Source organism: Chaetura pelagica, unplaced genomic scaffold (genome assembly GCF_000747805.2).
Source record: "Chaetura pelagica isolate M959 unplaced genomic scaffold, ChaPel_1.0 scaffold70, whole genome shotgun sequence".
In the NCBI taxonomy this organism is placed as follows: domain Eukaryota; kingdom Metazoa; phylum Chordata; class Aves; order Apodiformes; family Apodidae; genus Chaetura; species Chaetura pelagica.
In genome coordinates this window covers 3,083,115-3,100,414 of record NW_009952265.1, presented here as the reverse complement: position 1 = coordinate 3,100,414, position 17,300 = coordinate 3,083,115, and the positions used below count along the sequence as shown (strand labels likewise).

The following is a 17,300-nucleotide window of genomic DNA, read 5'->3' as shown; positions in this document are numbered from 1 at the left end:
GCCCACCCCCCAGCATAAGAAAGACATCCATTAACTGCAGTGAGTTTAGTGGGGGGTCACCAAGATGGCTGAGGGCTAGAGCATGTGCCCACTGAGGACAGGCTGAGGGAAGCTGGTTTGTTCAGCCTGCACAAGAGTTGGCTTTGTAGAACCAAACAGCAGCCTGCCAGGGGAGGAAGAAGTGCTGTTAGCTACCAACACATATAAGCATTTAGAGTAAAAGTGAGAACCATGACACCTCTGCAGATGCAGCAATGCTTCTCTGCTATACAGCAGTCATTCTGCTCTCTGCTACATGACTGAGGAGTAATATCTAAGACAGTAAATTATACCAGAGTGTCTTGGAAATAAAGGTCACACTCTGTGTCCTTTACCGCCTGTGAAATCAAGTTGATAAAACACTCCTTGTAAAGACTCCAAAACAAAAAGCCCTCAGTGATTAACAAGAAGATTCATATTGGTCAAACAGAGAGTCACGTTCTTTGTATTCTAAGTACCAACTCCTAACACCCTGCTATACACCTGTGGATTCACAGCCATATGTGCACAGGTCAACCCTCAGACAACAGCAGGCCATAATGTTTAATACCAGTAATCTACTTTTTTCTTCTAAAGTAGTTTTCTCTTGTCCCACCTCCCAGAATCCAAGTTCAAACCAGGACTGGGACTCCTTGCCCCAGACATCTACCTGGCAAAGCAGAATCCAGCCATGTTCAGCTCTGCTGAGCCCCTAACAGGCTACATGGCAGAACCTGAACTAGTTGTACCTGCAACTGGTAACTGGTCGGACAGCCACTGCCTGATCACTACAGTTGAGAGACACATAACCCGCAGCTACCGCAGCCCAGCTCCAGCACAGTACCCAACACAGGAGTCTCACATTTCCTCAAAAGGTGGGTTCTGTTCAAGTAGTTGGGCTGATTGCAACTGCTTGGATTCCTCCACTTCTACACACAAGTCCACCTCATTCCTACCATGAGAGTCAAAAGTGTTTTGTAACATTTCACTTTCCCACAACCACAGAACACAACAGATGAGCAAAGCTACCCCAGTCTACCTATGGCTCAGTGAAAGCAGTGCTGCAGCCTTTCCACTCACCCTGTGCTGCAGGATAGGACCCCAGAAGATACAGATGTTCTCGGAGATCTCCAGGTGTGACCAAGCTTCCTCTTTGTTCCAGAAATAAGGTCCCACTTGAGCTCAAAGTAGCCCTTCTGAGCACTGGCTGTCCTCACTGCTGCAGAAGGCAATGACTCATCCCTCTAAGCAGAGCCACAGCTGCTCCCACCAAGCTCAGCCCCCCCCTTCAGCAATCATAGTAGCCACCTGGGGACCCTCAGGACTCACCACTTCACCCTTCCCTTGCTAATCACTGCATGTACAACACCTGGGACACAGGCAGCCACAGAAATTTAGTCGGAGACAAGCGCTCATGTGAAATCACCACTATTACTATAAATGCAAAATAGAGAAAGCTTAAGTAGAGACTGGGCTCATGACTGCCACCTCTTTCGCATTCACTGTATTAAAGCAAGAGGAAAAGCTATTTTCACCAATCCAAAGGGCAAAAGTGGCCCTGAGAAAGAGCGAGAGGAGGTCACAGAGGATTGTTAGATCTAAGAGACATTTTTGCATGTGTTTGCATCTGTACCTGTTACAGAGACACTATTTGTTTCCCAAAAATTACTTAATATGTCATAGATATGGACAATTGGTACAGCAATCCTGCTCTTGGGGCACTGAGCATCTTTAACAAGAACCAGGGGTAGGGCTTTGCCATATGGATTGTTTATGCTGTTTGTTGGCCTGCTGTTACTATGTGCACTGCTACTGCGATATACTTTTCTCACTAGGTTACATGCAATTTGCAACAGCATCCTATGAGCTTAAGCCAGGACATATACAAATAAATACCTCCTACAGATAAGACATGTTTCTGTCTTGAGTTCTGCCCACACACATCATCTCTTAGTAAGGTTCCTGTAAGGAACCAGAGGACTCTGAAGCGTGTTTTCATGTTGCAATGACCTCTCAGAATTAAATCCTAGTGATTACATGTTTGAGAATTCATGAGGGGTCTTCAGCTGCTGTCCATCCCCATGGCTCCACTGAGTTCTATAGAAAACCTCTAAGTCCCCAAGAAACAATTTGAAAAGCTGTTAAGATCCCACAAGAAAAAATGCAAGCTCAACACATTGATGAAAATGCCTTTAGAAAACACATGTGCTTTGGCAGACCAATGCTGCTGGGGCTCCCTCTGTTCCTTTTGATCCGTCTTTTTTACCTGTCTTTTAATCCCCTCCTCTCCTTTTTTTAGCCTTTCAAACTCTCTCCATTCCCTTATTCACCGCTTTCTTATAGCCTTCTCTTTTCTACCAGCTGCTTGCCAATGAGAACTTACACAAGACAGGAATCCTGGATGACAGAGGTTTCTTTGATCCTTCCCTTGCTAATTCATTGAAATGCAAAGGAAGAAAAATTTTGCATTCTTTTTATACAGATTTTTAAAAAACAATGAAACAAGCAAACAAAAAACCCAACTCTTTTGTTCAACTCTGCTTTGACTTGTAGCATGTAAGTTCTTAGTAACATCTAGTCACCTGTTACATTTGCGCGAAGATATCACCTACCACTGTTTCATCTCACTGAACGGAAACAGGGTTGGAAGAGGTTGGAGACAAACTAAGAATGTTCAGCAAGAAAAACTGTCTTTTGTGTCCTTTACACTTCCTTTTCTGCCAACACTAGTGTCTCAACAGAGTGTGAGCATACTTGTAGGAAAGAGCTATGTTACAGACTCAGGCTACCAAGCCATCTCGCACTCCAGGAAGAATGCCATCCACAGCAGTGTAACTGCTTAGATTAGAAGGCTTTTAAGACATCAACTCTTTAATTTCTCATTGTTTGTAAAATATTTAATAAAGCAGGGACCCAGGTGGTGGCAGATTTTAGCAGTTTTGTGAAGCCTGTGGCATAGTAGTGTGTTATATTCTCTGTTACAATCACCTTCACACAACTTTTTCTTTACTCGAACACTGCTGTAGGAGTGCAGTATCAATCAATTAACACAAATAAGCTGAACAAGACTTTCAAATATCTGATGCTACAAGTTCAGTCCTAAGATATTAATGTGTCCCACCTACAATACAACCAGTGTTTTTTAATATTCATTGTATGCTGCTGGAAGCTTTGCTTTGATCGCTGTGTGCCAATGCACTACAGAGAACACTGTTTTCACCAGCTTACCTTATCTGAACAATCTTTGGTGTCCTTTTTTATCAGTTCTGCCTCCAAATCCGCATCAAATTTGAGGATTATTTCCAGACAGAATCCCAAAACCTACACATTAAGTCATAATGAAATAAGGAATTATCCAGCAATTAGGGTTCTTGATACTTAATATTATCCCTTAAAACGGTAATTTCCTGTATTAAAACAAACCACTGAACTTTGGTTCCCTGAAGACTCAAAACAGCTTTTCTCCTGTGGTGACAGTTTAAATTGTTATTGTCACAGTAGTAAAAACAAACATACAGGAACACTGGAGTCCTGTACTCCTTTATAGCTGAGCTGCATTAAAAAATAAATCATCAATAAAATACATAAATGTTGTAATTCTCATTTGCATTATCATATATGTTTAAATGCAAAAAACCTTTTGTTATTTTTCATCTAATAAAATATATCAAAACCACAATATGCCAGTGAAAGCATAAAGACTTTGGAATGGTTTGGTTTCATTTGTGTTTAATCATTTTTGATTGTTTAATCATTTAATCTTGGGACATTATTTAATTATTAATATTTTTTTTTTCATATACAGCCAATTCTCTCACTGCAGAGAACAGGAGTCTCTGAACAGTAAGACTAGATTGATTTGTGGCCCAAGAATGATTGCCAGAATACTCAAGCTCATTAGCATTGTCTACTGCAATTTCCTGAAACCCATGGTCAAGATCACCTGCTAGTTTGCAATATAAGTGTGATACGAGAATGCTCAAGGCAAGACTGGAGGCTTCTTATGTATGACACAAACATGGTGATTTTAACAGTAAATGGAAGGCAAACAGATGAAGAGTCATCACAGGAGGCAATTGGAAATCTAATCCAAAGCTGGGTCCCTTCCATCATCTCATTCACTAGAACATATTGCTTCCAACAAGCATAGACCAAGCTCTGATTAACAAGCTAGTAGCAAGGGAATATTGGGCATCTGTGGATGAAAGCATAAGTATCAAAAATGAAATTTATGATTTTGATATTTAAACCAACTTATTTATTTCATCTTGCTTAGCATTTATGACAGATGGATGAATGCTCAAAAATTGTTTTCTGTCATTAACCACAGCTAACCAATATTCCCCAGAGTGAACAGTAACTTGACATTATCTTTGGTCCACTTTTCTAGAGAAGAAACAATTAAGTAATCAAGGTATTTCAATGTCTGTCTGCACTTGCCCCAGGAATTTTAGATCCTTCTAGCCATCTTTAGCCAAGTTTGAACATGGAGTGGACATCTTAAAGACAGATGAACTTTTAAAAAATTCATTAAAGTGGGTAAAGAGAGACCAAATGAATGCTCTGGGAGAGACCAGGAAGCCGAATTCAGCCATTTTTTATTCCTCTTGGCAGCAGATAATGAGCTGGTCAGCAGATGGTTTGAGAACAAGATACCCAGCACACTTGCTGTCTCTAGTCTATGGGATGCTGTAGGGAATGCAGAAGAATCTAAGATTATTTTGGTGTTGAGGATTAGGTAATAAATGTAAACTAGAACATAAAACTACATGAAACTGTACTTCCTTAATTTCACTGCTTGTAGAGCTTTTATATTCCTTCCAGAGTGGCAAGACTGTGCTAAACCATTTTTCCAAGAGGGAAGAAAAAAAAAACAAAAAACAAAGGAGAAGGTCCCAACCTCAGAGATTTCTTAAGCTAGAAAAATAACAGCAGTATCATAGATACTGCTGTAAGGGTTAGAATGAGATAAATAACAAATAAGTAAAGATCACAAGTGACATTAACTTCTATTACTACTATATCACTATACATTCCACTTCCTTTTTTTCACCTTTGATTCCTTTTTACACAGACTGCTCCAAAGCTTCCTAAAATGAAAGTAAATAAGTCAGCAAATGTTTTCCTTCTCTTTTTATTCTGTGTAAATAAACTTGAACTTTAGCCACTGCAACTTTAACCTTATTTGGCTTTCAGATAACTCTTTTTCAGTTTCCCCAGCTCACTCCAAGATGACCTTTGCAGTCCATCAGGAAATGTCTGCAGATTACAGACACTTAGTCACTTTGATGCCCTGTTGAGACAGTGCCAGTATCAAGGAACATTAGGGTTTTTTTTTATTTTTAATCAGTTTTCAGGGAAAGAAAAAGAATTTTTTACAGGGAAATTACAGTCTTGGCTTTATTACAGGCTTGACTTCCAATAACTACAAAAGGATGCTGCATCACCATAGGACTGGATCCTTACATATAATTCACACTAGGCAGATTTTTTTTTCAATAACTTCTTGCAGAAAGATCCTAAGAGATGAGTACAAAACAAACTGGAAATTAAGCAATATGCCTGCTCTTACAAATAACACCTCATTTACTATTGTTACTCTCTTATCAGAGCAATGATAGAAACCACTTTTCCATGCCTGCCATTTTCTCGCATCTCACAGATCCAAATCTGCTGCCTTGTGCTCTTTGCCTTATGTTGCAGCTCTTTAGGATTTGCAGAGCTAGGGCAATGCCAGTTTTCCAGGTATAAATGTTGCCTCTTCACTATAGCCCTTGTATCCTACATGTGGGAACAGACTGTGGATCTGCTCCATGTGCAGAGCTCCCATTGGCATCACAGGGACTGTCACACATAGTTCATACACAGTATCAGCTTGCTAATCCTAAGGAAAATGAGAAATAGTCTGTATCTATGTGACTTTCCTTACTGCTGAACAAGAGCCAAAATAAAAATCTTCCTCCTGGTACTGTTGTATTTGATCTATTCCATACTATTTCAGGATATAAAAACCTGCAGTATTTCGACAGCTCTACCAAAAGCAAATTTTTGCTTCAGATGTGAGAAAGCTTTCGTTCTTAACAGATGTGGCTGGTGAGTTTACATAATGCACACCCTTAAATACAGAAGTTGTACAACTTCTGAAAAGCATTTGTGGAGAAATCTCACTAATCAATAGAATGCTTTAAACTTACCATTGGTATCCGGGTTCTGACAGCTTTGTTCTTGAATGAAAACAGCAGAGTTGTTAATAAAAACATCAGTCTCAATAAGGAATTAATAGCTCTTGGTATAAATAAAGCATATGGCAGACTTCCACCTTTTTCAGGAAGTCAAGGAGACCACTAACATTATGGAAAGCCTGACCTTCCTCACCTTCCACTGCTAGTCCTCACTACAGGGATTTGCTGAATCTCTCACCTGTGTCTGAAATATTCTGCATCAGAAGTTTGTTCCAAGGTTCTCCTATTTGTCAGATTTGGGTTTTTTGCACTAATTACTCACCAAAACCCTGCCCTTCTTACCTAGGCCATTCTGTTATTGTGTTTCATATAGTGAAGAAATACCTTGCGTGTGTCTGGGACTGACCCACTTGTCAGGAAGCTCTTAGTCCTTATCTTTTATACCCACTTGCCCCTCTGCTGACACTCAGCTCTCTGCTCTGTCCTCATGGGTAATGCAGCACAGAGAGTGCTGATAAGGGGGTTAACTGATGAAAAAAAATCCCAGCCAGCATTCTGCAAGCATAGAGCATTCATGCATACCACCATGAAGGCTGGGTCCCTGGAGAGGGATATATCTCACCTAGATACTGCTATCTCAAAGTGGCTCAATTAGCCTAGGTTTGTCATCTGCTTCCTCCCTGTCAATGGGCAGAGAAATGAAAATCATCTGAGAGAGGCAAATTTGTCCACCAATCCTAGACGCCTGCCTTAGGAGAATATCTCATCCACTTCTCTCTATGGACAAAGGATACTAAATGGATAGCTAAAATTAGTCATTAGGGAGTTAAAAACAGAAAAAGTGGAGACTTCCACACTTCAAGAGGAAGAAGAATAAGCATTCCAGAAAAAGAGCAGGATCATTCCTGCACTTAGTGTCAGTGATGGCAGCCCTAGATCTAAACCTTCAGAGCTGGGCAGTAGAGGAAATAAACAACACACACTTCATTGGAACTGCATGGGTTGGGTGTACACACATTAAAAGAAACGGAAAAAACATATGATCCATGGGAGCCAGGAAAGCCATCTGCAGAGGAAGCACACAAGGGAGCTTATGAAGCTGCAAGCGGCGAATGCTCCCCAAGAGCAGCGCATGTCTCACACAGCAGCACATGTGACACAAACCACATGAAAGAGACCTGGAGTTCTCTGCCCTCAAAACTGCCAAAACAAGCAGACACAGGGCAAGCAGGAGCAACAGTACGTTGACAAGCACTCATTGCAATACACTGGTAGAAAGGGAATGTCTGAACGGCAACAAGCAGACAGAAAATCCTAGTGGAGCTTTGAACTCCAAAGTACAGTTTGCTACCCAAAGCTGGGGTCATTTTTATCTTCTTCTATTTTCTGGTGTCTGAAATACATTGAAAGATCTTTGTGTCTGGTTCACGGCTGGGAGTTCCAAGCAGAGCCTAACAAATCCAATGTGATAATACTGCCGTTTCTTGAGAAAGGAACCTTGAAAAGCCAAGCTAGAAACATTAGAAACAATGTTTTCATGCTAGCTCAGCACACCTAATCATTCCATTTGAAAAGAAAACAAAAGAAGGTCAATCATTCTTTTGAAAGCCTTGGGGAAAAGCAGCATTTTTTGTCTTTTTTTTCTTTTCTTTTCTTTTTTTTATGTGGGGTTAGGAAGGGTGTCAGGTCTTATGTTGGACACTGTTTCAGAAAAGTACTGCTGCTGCTCTTGCCCTGGGGTTATCCTGCAAGTGGAACCCAAGGTGAGGTTTTCATGACTAAGGCTCTAACAAGAATTCTGAAATTAACTCAAAATAGTACAAGTAGTTGGTGTTTGGCAGATACAGTATCCTTCTTCCTCAAGTCTTTGAGCACTTTAGGATTTTATATTAAATCCCTATGTGACATGACACTAAAATGATCTGCCAGCATAGTCCAACTAAGATCCATCAGGAATAAATCTGGCACCTTGAGTGTAGTTTTAATATACCAACACTAGGGAAGAAATCTTATTTGCAACAGCCTGCATTGCTATTTTTCACACAATTGACTCTTGTATATTTCCATTCCTGATCCTACATACTCTCATGGCAGAACAGAGTTACTCCACAGAAGTAATCCTAGAAAGTCTCTGCCAAGATCCTGTGCAATGAGTTGAGAACATGCCCTTAGCCTGTCATTATGGAAAGTCCCTTGTAATTCAATCTGCTCAGATTTTAATAGGAGAAAAAGTAATGTTTAATAAGTCCTCATCTGATCCTGGCTTTGTTTTGTGACATGATACAGGATGGGAAATTATATATTTATAAGTAATAAAAGAAATTCTAAAGTCAACTGAAGACTTGCTTTTGCACTTATTTTACTAAGACATGTCATAAAGCTAGAAGGTTTAATTCTTGCTTTTCCTCAAAGCTTAATTTGTAAGACAAGTTTTCTTATTAAAACTTAAAAGAAATATTATACCACTCTGCTCAGTGCCATTTCCCTCTGTTTGTGCTGCCTGCTCTTCCAGTCCTTACTTACCTAGGGACCAGCGCACCTGATGCTTGAAGAGAAGGATGCATTCAAGCTTAGTTTAAGGGTTGTATTCAAGACTGTAAAGACAAGGAGCATTTAACACTGAATGCAGAGCTCAAATGTAGCAGCATGTAGGGCTTAGAAGCCTCCAGAATATATTTCTCCCATTTTGAAATCAAATAAATAAGATATTATGCTTACTTCTCTTGGCTGCCAAACTGAAGAAATGCTGACGTCCCTGTTCCTATCCCTCATGCAGATAGGCACTCCTCAGTACATACAAATGCTTATATTAACTACAGATCTATGCAGCTCCTGAGTAAAATTCTTACCCCATGCTATGTGTGTTCTAATGTCAAGCATGACCCAACGTAGCCACAGCATGGTTGCTCCCCTCAGCATCCCAGCTCTTCCTCCACAGTGGGATCCTCTCAGCAGTCTTGTCCCATGATTCAAGAGAGGCTGCAGGTGGACAGGTCTCTGACTATAGCTGCTCCTGTAATGATTCTCCAGGAAAAAAATTCCTTCCTTTCTTTCATTTGAACATTTTTCATTTGCCATAGAGGAGTTCACAAAGTAGCACCAAAAATATAAGGATCAGTACAAACACATAAACCCCTTGGATCTCAAAAAATTCAATGCAAATAAGATCAGTGTTAGAGTTAACAAATACAATGAGCTGATGGGGAAGGATGTCAGGGAAGGATAAATAACATATATCATTGACTACAATATTGAATGGCCATTGCTTGGCTTACAATGCTCACAATGTACATCTGTCCTAAGAAGTGACAGTGAATCATTGCCATGGCCTTATGCAGTAAACTTGTTATGGGACCATATTAAACATCCTTTCTGTTTACATTGCTGACTCTCAGAAATAGTCAAAAGTAACCCTAACAAATAAAAAAACCTTCCCCTCATCTTTGTAACCACAGTGATAAACACATATTTCAGTATCTCTTAAAACATACCATAAAGATAAAATCTGTGCGTACACCTGGTTGGGCCAGTCACTGCTCCTTCCACTGTTTATATGCGTATATCTTTTGGGGAAATGAAATTTTGTTTTGAAAGAACCTGGGAAGCCCCGTGTCTGACTGACTGTCAGAAAATGTTTTCTCCTAGTCTCAAAAGTTTACAGATTTTAGTTAGAGGAAATATCTGATCTTTCCGTTAGCACAAAACCACTCCAAAAAAGCCCAAACCTCAACATACACACAAAACAAACAAACAAAAAACTAATACAAACAAAACACAAATACAAAACAAAACCAAAACCCAACAACGCAAAAAAACCCCATCAAATCAGCATGGTTTTCAGGTTCACAAATGCGTGCATGCCTATGGTCAACGGGATTATTATCATTAATATCTGAGTGGAGCAGAAAAACAAAAAAGGTCTTGTATACTATAGATTGTGTACACAGGAGAAGAATGTATACTGCAGATTGTAGCTCAGTTTATACCATTTAACAAGCTTAGCTCAATCCAGTTGTTTTCCTAATGAAGCACTATTACAGATTTTATTCAAATTTTCCAGTTCCAGATTCTCCTCATGCAACATCACCTGTCAGAGAGCTAAAGAGAACAAAATGGCCAGCATGAAAGCATCACTCTACGGGAAGCTGCTTCATCTTGTGAATTACAAGGGGATTAACGACTGAAGGGGATAGTAAGCAGCCAGTGAGAGCACAACAAAGGGGATGCTTACAGTCCTGAGAAACCTGACAGTGATTCAAGTCCCTGTTTAGAGAATCACAGAATATTAGGGTTTGGAAGGAACCTCCAAAATCATTGAGTCCAACCCCCTGCCAGAGCAGGACCAAAAAAACTAGGGCAGATCACTCATAAAGGCATCCATACAGGTCTTTAAACCTCTCTGGGGAGCCTGTTCCAGTGCTCTGTAACCCTCACAGTAGAGAAGCTCTTCCTCATGTCAAGGTGGAACTTCCTGAGCCTGAGATGTTCTCTAGCACTATTATCCAGGAGTGGAGTAAAATTCAGGCCAGTATACACAGGATGCTGAACTAGCATGAAGCTGCAAAGAATCACCATTGATGTGTTTTTGCAACACTCCTTCCCCTTTTCCACCCATGGCAGCCGGATGCTGGACCCATATTTTCAATGGGCTTTGAAATTTCTCTGGACTAAATATTTTCACAGCCCATGCAGGGAATATTTCCTAGGCCACTGGTATTTTTTCGATTGCTGACTGCTTCTGAAAACACTGTAATATTAGTGCTAAATTCAGAAGCAGCACAGTGGCATGCATGTATTTTTACAAGCTCTCTTGTTTTTCTCTCCTCTTCCACAGCTGACAACACAATTTAGTTTGTCTCTTTAATACCAGTTTTCCAAACATGTAGTAGACTACACTAATTCCAGCTCCTGTATGCATGCTTACATTTATTTGTTCACAAGAAATACCCTTCCTGCCTTGCACCTAGGCCATAGCAACTGTTCTCTCTCCCAGTATAAGGTTGTCGATCCCTTCTGCCTATATGGGTCATTTCCAGACCTTTGGGGCAGTTACAGGGAAGGTTAGATGAGATTCAATGGAGTTTAGAGCATCACAAAAGAGATGGACTTCTTTAGGTATGGACAAGAGTTGAGGATTTCTGACCCAAATTCAGGCTTCCCCCTGTTTTGTAGCAGCTGACCTAAAGGAATGTCTCTTTACTCCATCTTATATTAAAAAATCAGTCCTAAGTGGTCTATCTCATCTATCATGTTTGCTGCAAGACGTTGCATTCTGCTTTGAAAGATTAAAAATATAAATATAATTGTCCTGGTTTCAGCCAGGATGAAGCCAATATTTGAGAAAAACCTTTGAAAGCAAAATATCTGTGCAACACTATGATTCTGCGGTGGAACAATAACCAGTTTCATTGTCAGAAGTCTTCTCTCATGAAACAAACAAGGAATCTCCTTTTAGCTTTTGCCATTGGCAATGAAAAAATTGCATTTTTCAAAGAAATATGCACAAAATGGCCACACTGTGGTCTGACCCAAAATCTGAGGCAGATTTGAATCTACATTTTTGAAAGTCATCCAGCTACATCTGAATTGATACTCCTAAAATATCCAGTTTGCAAAAAAACCTACCACTGTTTCAAAGGAAGTGCTGTGTGTACAATTTAGTTCTAGAACAAGACTTTTTTTAAAAGAGCAGCCATTGATACAGGCCCAGTAGAGAAGAAATACAGTCAAGATAGCACATTATAGTTTTCTGTATTTAACCAATAAATCATATTTCTCCAATTACTTCTTTGCATGTAGGTACTACAATCTTATACAGGGCTACTGGGCTTCAGACACTTCACAAAAAATTGAAGACATCCAATACAGGAGGCATCCTAATAAACATAAAATGCTCCATCCCATATATATTCATGTAGCTACACAGGTGCAGGGAATCATCCACAAAGCCCTGTCCGAGTGTAATTATGTCAAAGTTTCTGAAGGCACTGAAATCTCAGTTGGGTGAGTTTTAGCTCACCTCTTGCATTCTAAAATGCTCTTGTTATTATTCAGGCAATATTGAACATATGCTTAGATGCCATAGATGAGGCTAAAACATATCTATAGAGCTACTTAGCAAACAAACAGGAGGGAAAAAGAGAAAAAGGGAGAGGGAATCTGAGTGAGAGAGAGAGGAAAATAACTACAAGAAGGAATAGATTAAGGAGAGAGAGCAAGAGAAACCGAACAAATAAACAACAAACAAAAAACAAAACAACAAAAAACAGGAAGAACACACTGCTTCTGTAAGACAGCAAAATACTTCAGAAACATTAAATTTTCATAGATAAGCAAAAATAAATGAGTCACAGTGACACAACATGATGGAATTTCATCCAGCTGTTTGTGTCCTATGGCAACCCCAGATAAGCAGTATCAGAAAAATAAATTAGGAAATCCAGATGGCATTAAATATTATTTTCATGAATAAAGAACAGATGCCAAAAGTACTTTTGATATATAAATATTATTTTACTGTGTCCCTATCCTTTGACTATCACACTTTAAAGTGAAAATTTGGACAAGACATTGTTGATCTATTTATTTAATTTACATTAAATGGTACTCTTGCTTTTTTGTATACTTGTGTTATTCTGTTAATTCCTTCCTTTGGATCAACATATGTAGATACAGCCTTTATTTTATACTAAATCTGCAACTCTAATGGCTTTAAAATACTACACAGGAGCAATTTTCAACAAATACTATATTTTTGTAAAGTCATAATAGCATAGTAATTGTGTGGCATCATTTTGGAATCCAAAACACTTTAATGAACATTACGGTCATTTTTTTATCTCTCTGGAGCCCTCAAAACATCTGTCTAGAAAACGTGATTTTCCTCAAAATTATGTGAGAAACTAAGGAAATATTTTCTGTTGTGAAACCTAAAAAGTAAAAACTAAATTGAAAACAGAATGGCTCCCATTTAATGAAAATCAGAATTTATAGTTTTATAAAATTATATTTAATGTTCATTTAAATAAGAAAATATAAAAACAGTTCTGACAAAATTCAGAGCTAAAAACATTTTTTGTCATTATGGAAAGGAGGAAAATTCTGTTATTTTTCAGCTACTGGAAAAGTATACTCTGTGCTAAGGTAATATCTACTGACATTTGCTTCAGAAATAGCATTGGATATTTTCTTCCCTGCAATGTTAATTACTTTTCGTTGACTAAAGAGCCAACCTAACCTCTGATGTTTCCTAACAGGAATTCAACTTCACAACTCTAACAGTGTTGACATATGGGCAATAGGGAGCTATGCATAAAAATCAGTAAATTAGTAGCTAACCTGCGGATGCATCATGTTCTTCCAGGCATGAAAAGAAACCACTTTCAGAATGCCCTCACTTGTTCATCATGGAAATCTTCATCATAAGCCTTATTTTAAGGGGCAAGTGGGCATGAAGAGGTGCTCAGTTTCAGTACTAAATGTAAACATTCAGAATAGGAAAAAATACCATCCGTGCTACTAGAGAAGGGGAAAAGTACTGCTGTTTCTAAATTCCAGTTCCTATAGAGACATAGGTGTGCCTGGTAGTTATGAAAAAATATTACTGTGGAAACCAATGCCACTTTAAGTCAAAGCTACCAAAACTAGCATATTGTACGAGTTGAAATGAAACAAGACACCTCACTTCTCCCAGTGGCAATGTGCTGGCATTCTTATTTAAAGGCAGTTGAAATAATACATTTCAAACTAAGAAACTACATCTGCATTGGAAACACTTGTTTAAATAATAAATCAAACACAGCAGTAATTGTAGGATGCTCTACAGTTCTCTAAAGGGAAGTTCCTACCTCTGAAATATGTATGTAAGACCAAGAACTCATCAGTCACAGTGAGCAGTGCATTCCCATCTTGCCTCAGACATCTGCATGCACACCTTTCTGCCTTGAAATTCTGCCTAACTATCACACACCTAAGATACAATAGTTGAGGTATGAATCATGGAGACGTAGCACAGAGGTGGCAGTTCAGATTCAGATACCGAACATGCCACATGCCAGCATTTGCCTAGTCCTGGTCTTCACAGAAGAAACATTAAAATTAACGTGTTGAGGGGGAACTGCACAAAACTAGTACAAACTTGTCTGTCTTTTGGCTAATCTATAGTAAAAGTCCCAAGTGAGCTTTGTATCATACCTGGAGATGTAAGAACTCTTTAGATTGCTTCTGGCAACCTGATCCAGCATTTAGGCTTCTGGATAAAAACATAAATAAAGAAAGGATATTCTCAAGAGTGAGCCATGTCTTCTGCTGGTGTGAACCCCCACTGTTTTGCTGAGGTCAGCTAAGTCATGTTGATATTCGTACTGGAAAGTTTGGTTAGATTTAGTCTGATGGGTTGGTCACATCAGTATTTTCTCCATATAGACAAAACTAGTATCTAAAAGTAATCTTCTTGGTGAAGGTCAAGCTATATAATCGACTTCATAGGAGGAAATGCAAAGTATTTTCTAGGGAAAAAATTAGTAACATGACAATGCATTCCTGTAATTTCCTGCATTTCCCAGCTGCATATTTTAAATTTGAAATCTTTCCCTTGGCACTGGTGAGCTCTTTAATCTAATTTAGAATAATCTGTTCTTTTTAAACTGGGAAATATTTCTTTCTCAGTTTTAATGCTATGATACTGGGCATTTGGATGTAACAAACGCTGTATGTTTGTGTGACACCTCCTGCAGTACTTGCAAAGAGACTTCAAAAGCAGTCACCAAAATTACCCTCAGTTTTACCCAAGAAATTTTACTTCCTATCTTAAATTCCTACCTTTGCAAGCAGGAAACTTTACTTGCCTAAGCCCAGCAGATAGTATTTAATTCATATATGCCAAGGACAGCAGGATGTGCAGACAGGATTCTGCACACTCATAAATTTAAGTGCAAAAGTATCACCGTGTTTACCCACAGCCTTTCAGACCCTGTTCTAAGAACAAAAGCAACCAAAAGGAGGGAAAAAAATTTTCCTTAGCTTAACATAAAATTTACAGCACAGCTCAACTCCATTCTCAGAAGATGCATGTGGATGAAGGAGACAGATACAATATGTAAGAAGACTGGTAGAGGTTTGAAGGTTAAAATACGTAGCTGAACATTATTTCTTTGCATTTTGCATATCTTTGTAAGACAGGTTCTGACTGCTACAACACTGACAAGCCTTTCAACTGCAGTTCAATGCTGCTGTCATTTTAGGCAGGTAGAACAGAGCAGATGCACCAAAAGATATAAGAGGCCTATACACACATTGCAGTACTTTTTTGCTGAACTTAGATGGCTATCTTGAATATTTGGAAGCAAAAAAAAATATCAGTCAGAGCCAGGTCACTGTAGCATAAGTGAAGTTGGCTCTGGCCAAAAGAGAACTGTTCCAGCTTCTTTTTAATTGCTTCTGACATCTCATGAAGGAAATAAAACAACAGTGAAAAGTATTCTGGGGGGAAGAAGAAAAAAAAAAAAAAAAAAAAAAAAAAAAAAGTTGATTCTGTTTATATTTCAAATACTCCAGGGAAAAAGGGAGGGATGAATTCTCACCTGTTGCTTATTACCAAGAAATACAAAAAAGTAAAAAAAAAAAAAAGTCTCTTCAGTATCCATCTTTTCTTGCTTCTTACACTCCAAAGCTGCACCAAGGCTCTGCAAAGCTGCATAAATGCCCAGTTTATTGAGACACTTTGTGAACGGGCCCTGAAGCTTTTGATTTATGACAATTAGTATCCATCGAGGGGACATGGATGACAATATTACAAACTGAAAGAGAAAAAAAAACCATCAAAAGATAACACAAAAGTATTGCCAGGCAGTTTTAGAAATCAAGATATCTAAACCTGCTACTTAGCCTTAAATGACGTGGGACAACTTTTAATCATTACACTGATAACAGCTACACAGCTCTGAGGAATTTTAAGTGGTCGGATAATGTTCCTGGTGCTCAGACAGGAGTGTGTTTCATACTTCAGTATGGCAGTGTTTGCTTACCTGTTCTGAGTTTCTAAGTGAAATATACCGTGTTGCAGACTTTGATGCACAAACATTTAGACCACCTGCTCCTCACTAGCTTGGCTCAACTTAATACCTCCAAAAGCTTCTGTATCAATTGAGGCATTCCCACCACAGTGGGAAGAAATATAGCAAGTGATTAAGTTCATCTAAAAGCTAGGTGTCTAGCCCATATTAGTTTTCAATGTTATCTCTATAGCCACTGGAAAGACACAGGACCACCCAGGAAGTGAAGCCTACCTATGTTAGGCATCATTCTTACAATGAGATGAGTCACTTGCTGGAAGTGTCCATCTCTCTCTACTGTGTAGAAAAGATGCCAAGGCAAATAGATTAGATTAGATGTCTAACTTACAGTTGCCTGAAACTAGATGTGATGAATCCCACTTACAATGCAATTCTGGCAATATCCTAATGCATCAGTAGACAACCTGCTACTTTTTTTTTTTATTTGAAGCTTTTCTCCAGAATCCAAACTATTTCCTCTCTGTGGTTGTGAGCAGATGGATAATATGTTGCCTAGGAAATGTATTTTTAAAGAGGCCGTGCCAACCTAGATGGAGAGATGTATCACTGGTCTCTAAGTACTAAACTCATAATATCAAAGTCAGATCACCATCTGACTAAAAACACCGGGATGGTGTGTCCAATAAAGGTTCTCTAAACTTCTTTTAGATTACGTTTTCATGTTCCAAATAACTACGAGAAAGAAGCTGTCTGCACTCAATCTGATCTTTCATATTACTGTACTGATATCCTCTAGTATGACTGCTTCTTCATGCTAGTAATGTTGTCCCGTTGGAAACTACTAATATATAGAAAAGGATTTCTTAACTTGCTAACATCCACTGAGGAAAATTATGTTTGTGTCTCTGCTCTTCCCCAAAATGGACTGTTTCATAAACAACCACAAGTGTCTACGAATTAACATCCATGACATCCTTAACCTTTAGAAGGCTGCAAATAATTGTTGTTCTCCCAGCATGGACATTTGTGCACAGAATGACCCTTATTATTTAGTTGTCTTCTGCTGTTTTCTGCCTTATACTCTAGC

General features: G+C 38.9%; 1 protein-coding gene across 1 annotated transcript in view; it reads left to right on the top strand.

Annotated features, from left to right (window-relative positions):
* The first annotated feature begins 742 nt into the window (after positions 1-742).
* The window catches only part of THBS1 (thrombospondin 1), a 54,443-nt gene continuing 37,885 nt past the window's right edge, over positions 743-17,300 (top strand). The window contains exon 1 of the mRNA XM_010007738.1: positions 743-893. Within this exon, the coding sequence (XP_010006040.1) occupies positions 743-893 (151 nt within the window). The remainder of the gene's footprint in view (positions 894-17,300) is intronic.